Source organism: Orbicella faveolata, unplaced genomic scaffold (assembly GCF_042242905.1).
Source record: "Orbicella faveolata isolate gen_17 unplaced genomic scaffold, um_ofav_v1 contig_47, whole genome shotgun sequence".
Lineage (NCBI taxonomy): Eukaryota > Metazoa > Cnidaria > Anthozoa > Scleractinia > Merulinidae > Orbicella > Orbicella faveolata.
Window position 1 is genome coordinate 17378061 of NW_028301577.1, and position 8481 is coordinate 17386541.

The following is an 8481-nucleotide window of genomic DNA, read 5'->3' on the forward strand; positions in this document are numbered from 1 at the left end:
CATTCTATATTGTGCCGCCGGGCCCGGTTGTTAGATTAAAACTGTGTTAAGTTTAAATGTGGCTTGTTACCACGGATCATATTTACGGTAGCTTTGTCCAGCGTCGCCAGAGACTGCTGTTGTGTTACTTCGAGAATCTTAAAGATCCGTTCTGTGTCGTCAAAGTTATGTTTCTTGCATCCTGAATTTGTTCGAGCTTTTCGTTTATAAGCTTACTGACACAATACAGTGCACGCTTAGCTTACGTTACATGACGGTGAAACACGGATACATGCAATAGTTTGAAGAATTGAGCTACAAACCCGGGGACAAATAAACCGACCTTTTTTCGTTCAAGGACAAAAAATGTAAGCTTAGCTTATGGAAGATTGAAAGAGTAATAAGAGAATTCCCTTATGTACTTCATTGGCACTTCAACTTGTGTTAAGACCCGATAACGTGAAAATTCGCCCTTTGAAAGTCCCTACAACTCTTTACAAACAAAATAGAAATTAGGAAAAGTTTACCTCGCTTGCAGCTACCAAATTCTGGTAATTCAAGAGCAAAACGGTAAAAATATCAGTCCTAAAATATCTGTGTGATTTAAGCGTACTTTATTAAAGCCCAGTATAATTAAGGTAGAAATAAATAAAAGGAGAAGCACTCTCGATCATCCTCATTTGCCATGGACCATGCAATAGGCCCTTTACACGATCCGGTCACGCGGTACAAAATCACACATGCTGGTGTGCAAGTTGCACAGTGGGACTTCCAAAACAATGCAACTCGTACCAGTCCACCTGGACCTACCTTTGTTTCGGAAGTCCTACTGCGCAACTTGCTCACCAGCATGCGTGATTTTGTACCATGTGACCGGATCGTGCAAAAGACCTATAAATACCATATCAGGGCTTTAAGGCCGAGACACAGTATGCGACAAATCGCTGCGACACGTCGCCGCGACAGGTTGCTGCAACAAATCGCCTCCTGTGACATGTGAAAATTATTGGCGCTGCGACAGAATTTTGTCGCTGCGATCTGTCGTAGCAACAAAATAAGCAGACATATCGCAGCGACAAAATAAGCGCGAGCAGCCTTGTCGCAGCGTGTGTACGCTTCTGCGACAAGTCGCTGCGACAAAATTTAAATCAACCAATGAGGGAGCGTCAATTATTTCCGCCATGTTAAATTTGGAAACTAGTTCACATTTCCCCTCTTTCAAATTCGTTTGCGTGCACCGAACAAGTGTCTTGTCGCAGCGACTTGTCGCAGCAACTTGTTGCAGCGACTTGTCGTAGCAGCAGTGCAGATGAGGCGACTTGTCGCAGCGACGGAGCGACTTGTCGCCGCGATGTGTCGCAGCGATTTGTCGCATAGTGTGTCTCGGCCTTCAGGCCTTGTTTTGTAGTTTTAAGCGGGAACCTTTCGGGGTTAGCAAAAAGAGGCTCGCGGCTCGCGGCTCGCGGCTGGAGGCTCGGGCTCGCAGCCTCGCAAAATAGTTTCCCCCATCAAAAACGTGACTCTGAAGGCGGCAAAAAAATTCGTGGGTGTAGCAGTCCACTAGAAAGAGTAGTAACGATGTGATTGGTTGATTTCGATCCTTGGCTGTTTCCCGAGAGGTACACATTGCTGAACTCTTATTTTTTCCCTATTTACTGTCGCCCGGGTGTACAGAGCGTTGGTAGGAGTTCAAGAACATTGCCAGATCACATCTCGTCCGTGATCTACATCGCTCCATGGCGAGTTCGCCTCCACCGAGTTCACCCCACTATAAAATTTCTATTTCGACTTCGCCCCCAACTTTTCGAGTTCGTCCCAAAATTGTTGTGTTGGACTTCGTTTTAAACTTTTTTAGTTTTTTATTTAGTTGTTATCGAGTAGTAAACGTTTTCGAAGAATCATTTCAGTCTATGTATGTTTGATAAGCTTAGTTGATGATTGTTGGCTTGTTGCAGCCAGCGCATAGCAACAAAGTCAAACAAAGCCCTTTGATCGATCGGTTGACCTTGAAAGATAAATGACGCTTAAAAGTATGAACTGCGTTTAAAACTTTTTATTAAACTATGTTTAAAACGTTTTATTGCAGCAAGTATGAATAAAAAGTTAGCTCAAGGTTTCATGTTCAAAGTGTGGGTTGGCTTCGTTCGCAAGTCTGAGTAAGTCGAGTCAGCGGCTGACCGATTACATCGCAAACTTGACTTGAACATGCTAATTAACGTCCATTCACTTTTTAAGAATTCAAGATTGAAAAGAATTCAAGATTGAACAGTCGAGTACTGACTTGGAAGCGAACACGATCTGGTTGGGGGCGAACTTGATCAAGTTGAGTCGATGTGGGGGCGAACTCGGTGGGGGCGAACCCGCCATGGGGCGAAACCGGCAGCTACCCATACAGGTCATGTCAATGTACTGTAATCGTAAGTAAGCTTATCTTTTCGCGTCCACTCTAGCGTCAAGTAAATGGTATTGAGTGAAGATTGACCGCCTAATAGGGGTGATACAAACGCCACGTTATTCGAACAGATCAAACTGTCCAAAGTATCAGGATTTGAATGTTTTAATTAGCTGTCACTTTGTAACGGTGCGTTCCTTTGGGGTGATCTGGATCAGGATCAGTGATCCAAGATCTGTCTTGATCATGGTGCATCAAAGGAACCGATGAATCCATCTCCAGAGTGGATTCATCGGTTCCTTTGATGCACCATGCATGATCCAGACAGATCTTGGATCACTGATCCTGATCCAGATCACCCCAAAGGAACGCACCCCCCGGGGGGGGGGGTACTTCCTTATATGAGCTATATAGGTATGTGCGGCCCTCAAGGGTATAGTTTTTCAGCCGTTTTTGTCATAAATAGAGTATCGCTTTTAGCCTATTTTGGCCATTTTGGTCATAAATAGAGTATGGTTTTTGAAGAATACAAAAGCAAAAACCGACACAACGTAGGATGATTTTTTGAAGGTGTACTATATCTTCAAAAAATCATCCTACGTTGTGTTGCGATCGGTTTTTGCTTTTGTATTCTTCATTTTTATATGTAAAGCCGATTAGATCACTATTGATCCAACGTATACCAGCAGGATCATCGTTCCGGTTGCTTGCTTAAACATTTTATGATTTTTGCACTCTAGCCTTGATATGGGTATGTTTTTAAGAAGAAGCCACTTTCTCATCATAATCAAATTAACAAAAGCCCTTCACAAATTATGTTTACGGTAATTTAACATTGGTCTGAACTAGGGAACTTATTATAACGCAGGTCTGAAACAGGATTTTGATTTAATGGTCAGGTCATAAATAGGGTATCGAATATTTGGTCAGGTCATAAATAGGGTAGGGAATATCGCAGATTTTGGTCATGAATAGGGTAAGGATTTTGAGAAGCGGACCCCACAGCCCCACCCAACTTTTCTGGGAACCCCCCCTTCCCCCCCTCCCCCCCCGAGAACGCACCCTAATTCTGTGGCGGACTCCGTGACTTGTCATTTGCAGTAGCCACAGGGGACCCGAACACTATATCATGTACTGTTATTTAGCTGTGTTCCTGTGTCTTTTTGAGTCGTTTAGAAGGGATTTGAATGAAGCGAAGGCGGTTACATTATCTCGTCTGCGGCTTAGTAATTATTTCTCTCCCCCGATGAAAGTTAATAGTTAACGACAATAATGGAAATTTGAGACGTAATCGGAGCGCGGCAGACGAGATATCCTTCACAGTATGTGTTCTATTAATAACTACTAGCAGTAATCAGAGATTATGAGAGTGCGTTCGACACTCTCACTTTAATATATATATACCGTAAATAAATGATTTCACTAGCTGACTTTTAACCTTTGTCTATTGGTAAAATCAATTTTTTTCAGCAGCAACCGAGGTTTTACAGTTAGATACATGTATGCATAGTGTCAAAGTCCATGCTAGTGAAAAGGCCACGATTCGTTGATACGTTGTGTGACGCCGCCAGTTTCTGTAGACTCTCAAGTTTCATAGAATATTTAAATTACGTACATTATTCTAAGTTGGAATTTGCAATTGCGTGCACGTTTCGCGTGGTCGTTTATCGTAAACAAACTCCGTGCGACTAATTTGACTATTTCCCCTGATGAATAAAGTAGTCTTATGGATCTTGCCTTCAGAGTACTTTTCCACCGATTCCAAACAATAAAATTTCGACCGGATAGAGACTGAGCTATCTGTCGCGACTGGAACTAATTAACAAATGCAATGAAAATGTAGCTGTTCCCACGGTTATCATCCCAAAGCTAAGTCGTGTTAATAGACAAGGACAATTTCCTCAGATCTCGATAAATGCTACCGTCGAAGCGTTAAAAATTCGCCAAAATCTAACGCTGAGAGCACATAATAGCGAACCGTACGGCGACTAAATGGAAAGAATTAAGTCAAAGAAAGATCCATCGGAAAGACGAGCTCACATGACCTGCTCACATACTCACATGTTCGCCACATGTCTTATCACATGTCTTAGCATTAAACGGTACCAGTTTACTGGCCGTGACATGCCCCTGCAAAAATCAAGCGGGGCGGCCATTTTGGTGTCCTTACAGGAATGTGGTGTTTTCGGCCTAGAACCGTGCACAGGAAAACCAACTCTGGAAAGCCAACTCTGGAAAGCCAACTCTGGAAAGCCACAGGTCAAAATTAGGTTTGCGTTCCACTTCGTCGAACGCAAAAAGAAAAAACAGCTACTGCACATGGGACCCGAACACTATATCAGCAGTAAAACTAAATGTACTGTTATTTACCTGTGTTCCCGTGTCGTTTTGAGTCGTCTTTTTGAGTCGTTTAGAAGGAATTTGAAGGTAGCGAACTTAAACAGCGACGCTTTTGAGACGCAGACGCTTACCGGAAGTCAGTGAAAGTTCTCGTTCCAGGTGTTCACTGCAACGTTTTGGTCAGCACAGTTTGGTTTAAAATACAAACACGAAAACTTTCCACTTGATCCTATTCCTCTTCCGGTTGCCGTCCGCGTCTCAAAAACGTCGCTGCTTAGTGTAACCCGCCTTCGCTTCATCCAAATCCCTGCTTTTAACGACTCAAAAAGACACAGGAACACACAACACAGGTAAATCACAGTTCATTCAGTTTTACTGCTGATTTAGCGTTCGGGTCCCCTGTGCAGCAGCTGTTCTTTCTTTTTGTTATTAATAGAACACATACTGTGAAGATTCTTCGATTCTTCTTAAGCTTTAGTACAGAACTCAGAGCTAGAATCTCGTCAAAACTCAGAGAAGCCTTTGCGGGAGAAGAGCGAATTTTTTGCCAGCTAGGATCGAATGTAAATAACTAATTCCTTGTCTGAAGTGTCAGCTGTCTCAGTTTCCCGAGGGTTCGATTCCAGACAAGAAGGACATCTGATGTCGCGGATTGACTATTATTTTAATATAACAACGCTAATGCCACTGAAACGAAATTTTCGTATCTAAGTAAAGTTTGAACCTTACTTGGAAACACTGCCCACTTTTTTTTCGTGTACGGTAAGCGAAAACTGCTTTTTCAGCCGTTCGAAGTTGGCTGGTTGAGCCCAAAATTGACGGCCATCTTGGCACGGCCAAAACAGCCTTCTGACGTGGGCGTGTTTAAAACACGAAATTGCGAAATGACGACATAGCCAAATGGTACTAAAGATCAGAGTCAAAGCCAAAGGCATAAGATATTACCGTTCCACTGAAATCTCCATCTGTTGCCGAATTTATTCTGTAGATTAATCCCGACAAATAAAAGAAACATCTGCAATCACAAATTCGCCCATTCTCGTCGCCATAGCCCTTTTTGCTCCTCTTAGCCGGCAAGGCCTTGGCACGAGATTGAATGAAATTTCTCTCTGTTAACAGGGCGCGGTTTGAAACGCCTAGGATATTCTTGATCAAAATGGCGGCGTTTAGTTTTGACATTGGAAGAAAACGATTTGTTTATCTCGTATTTATCATCGAGCAGAGAGCGGCGCCTTTGTTCACGTGCTTCAGAGAATCTCATTGATGAATTTTATTTTTAAACTTATTTTCCGCGTATCGGCGGATCTAGAAAAGGAAATTACAAATTAAGAGGCCCTGCGCCTAAGAAACGACCGATGATTTCCGGCTAAAAAATAAAATCGACCGATTTTTATCTCCCAAGTAGATGTTACCAAATACTATTTAAAAACGAATTTCTTTTGTTTCAGTTTCGCTTTAAATCAAAAATATCGAGCCGCAAACTTTTTCCGTCTTATAGCAGCAAAATCAGGCCGAAAATAAGCCCCCGCAAAAAACGATTCAGAAATCACTATCGCAACGCAAAATAATGAGAAAACTACACAGCGTTGAAGAAAAAGGCCTTTTAATGCAATATCATTCGATAAACATTGAAAAATTGCCGAAGCGAATAAAAAAATGAAGTTTCAAATATTGCATACTAAATTAGATGGAGCGTTGGAGCTGATTTTAAAATAATTATTTCTCGAAAGTCCAACGCTTTTGAAAGCAATCACAGTGATGAATCAGACATTGGAGGGATATACATCGCGTTTCTGGAAAAACATTTTTCGGCCAAAGTATATTGACCTTGTACAAAGCGTTCAAAGTTACCTTGTTTACCGTTATCTTACTACTTCGGGGAAACGCTTCTCTTTTGCCAATACGGCCGTGGATAGCGTGGTAAACGCTACTTTAAACCTTGCTAGGCATTCAATCACCATGCTAAGTAGAAGGACGTAGCATTTAAAGAGAAAGGAAGATGAAAAATACGCAGAAAAAGAAAATAACTCGAAATTACCATCTGCTAACGAAAGTTGAATCTGGAAAATGTCGTCGCGTGACAGCGGCCATTGACGTCATTTGTCACGTCATGTCGCAAGAGCGTGGGAAAACGAGTCTGCAATGTCCTTCGGGCGGTTAGCGGCTAGGGATCGTAGTCATTTGTAATGCTCCTTTAATGCTACGTAACAAATTAAAATATCAAATTAAACGGAACCAGTTTTAGACAGTAATAGTATTTATTTTTATTAAAACTCGCGTTTTAAAGGTGAAAATCGATCAAAAGAACTTGATCGAGCAAATGTCGAGGTATTTTCGGCCTCAATAGACCGCTGGCCAGAAGCGTCCATTCGTGACTCCATAGCTCAGATCACGCTGCGGCCAAAACGGTGTGGCGGTTGGGGAAGTTTTTCTTTTTGAGTCACCATCATTTGTGAAAAATAACATAACATTGTTCCACTGAACGTTTCCCGGCTGGGAAAAAGTTGTTTTCCTATTTGTGCATTCGTTTGGATTCCGTCGCTGTTTAGACAAATAGAGACCTTAAGCAAACACTTGAGGCGGTTAGGTGGAGGCGGCGATGGCCGCGCGGGAGTTGGGTTGAGACCGCCTCCTCTTGGCGCGAAATTAGAATATTAAGCTTTCGTAGAAGCGGCGGCGAGCAACGGCTGTTTTGCTTTCGTTTTCAGTGGTCCAATTTGACTTTGTTCGTGGATTTTACGAGCATAATGGCAACTTTTCGAGAAGTCCGAGACCTTCTAGCTGTTGCATGCTTTGAGGACATCATAGACGAGGATGAATTTCTGTTGCTGAGGGATCTACACACGTCGAAAAATCTTTACTTTCCTTACGAAGACTGAATCAGCCTTTTCTTTACTAGTGCAACCAAGGTCACTGGCCTCTGCCTCCTCCCATTTTCCTGATATTTCTTCCATCAGAATATCCATCTCGCTATCTTCGATGTCAACTCCACTCAGTTTCGCCTTGAATTTGTCCAGTAGTAGTTTGAAATGTTCCTTTACGTTTTTCCGCTTCACCTGAAACTTCACGGAGGTTTCGTCATTCAGACGATCCGTGATGGCATTCCATACTTTTCTTCGATCTACAGTCCTTGGTTTGAGGATCCATGGTTCTGAAGCTCTGACTTCTTTCGCTAGGATCAAATCGTGTGCTTCTGTCCATTCCATGATCGAGCTAGCAGAGAGAAAACAAAAGCTTATTAAAAACAGGTCCTGTCTATCGATTCACCTTTCGGAAATATTCCAAAGTTCTGGAGACAAATTGGAAGAACAAAATAGCATTTTGTACCAGCAAGTACTTGCAATCTAAAGCTTTAAAGTCTACAAGACGTGAACATCACTCCGAACAATGTGAATCCAGGAAACTCACCCATTTCTTTTGCTTTTCTCTCCTTCGCTTGCCATCTTTCTTCTTCACTCACACCTCCAATGTGAAGTGAGATTTTCGCTGTAAAGCAAACGAAATATCAAATATTTGCAAAAAAAAAATACAAAGAGAGGTGTCAAAAAACATTTTTTAACTTTATAAAAGAGTTTCTGTGTATTTTAGGTGCTACAAATGGGAAAATAAAGCGACCGTCTCTCGAGGCGGCCAAACCTACCTTTCTCGCCGCCGCCACTGTTGGAAGACGCGGGCAACACTCCACGTGCTTATGCTAATTAAGTCGAGAGCGGGAAATTTTACTTCCGGTTGGCGTCCACCTCGCCGCCTCCAGTGTTTGCTTAAGGTCT

The 8481-nt window shown here is 42.4% G+C and overlaps 1 protein-coding gene across 1 annotated transcript; it reads right to left on the reverse strand.

Annotated features, from left to right (window-relative positions):
- Positions 1–7042: 7042 nt before the first annotated feature.
- Positions 7043–8481, reverse strand: LOC149097417 (uncharacterized). The gene is made up of 2 exons (XM_089280370.1): positions 8120–8481; positions 7043–7924 (listed from the first exon to the last, which is right to left on the reverse strand). The coding sequence occupies exons 1-2, from the start codon at positions 8152–8154 to the stop codon at positions 7549–7551; spliced, it is 411 nt and encodes a 136-aa protein (XP_089136496.1). The 5' UTR covers positions 8155–8481; the 3' UTR covers positions 7043–7548.

What these genes read in the sequence shown, in the direction of transcription:
- LOC149097417 (XM_089280370.1), bottom strand. Translation starts at nt 8,154, where the DNA reads ATGGCAAGCGAAGGAGAGAAAAGCAAAAGAAATGG. An exon ending in GAGAAAAGCAAAAGAAATGG is followed by an intron (nt 7,925 to 8,119) that starts GTGAGTTTCCTG and finishes TCTCTCTGCTAG; the next exon opens with CTCGATCATGGAATGGACAG.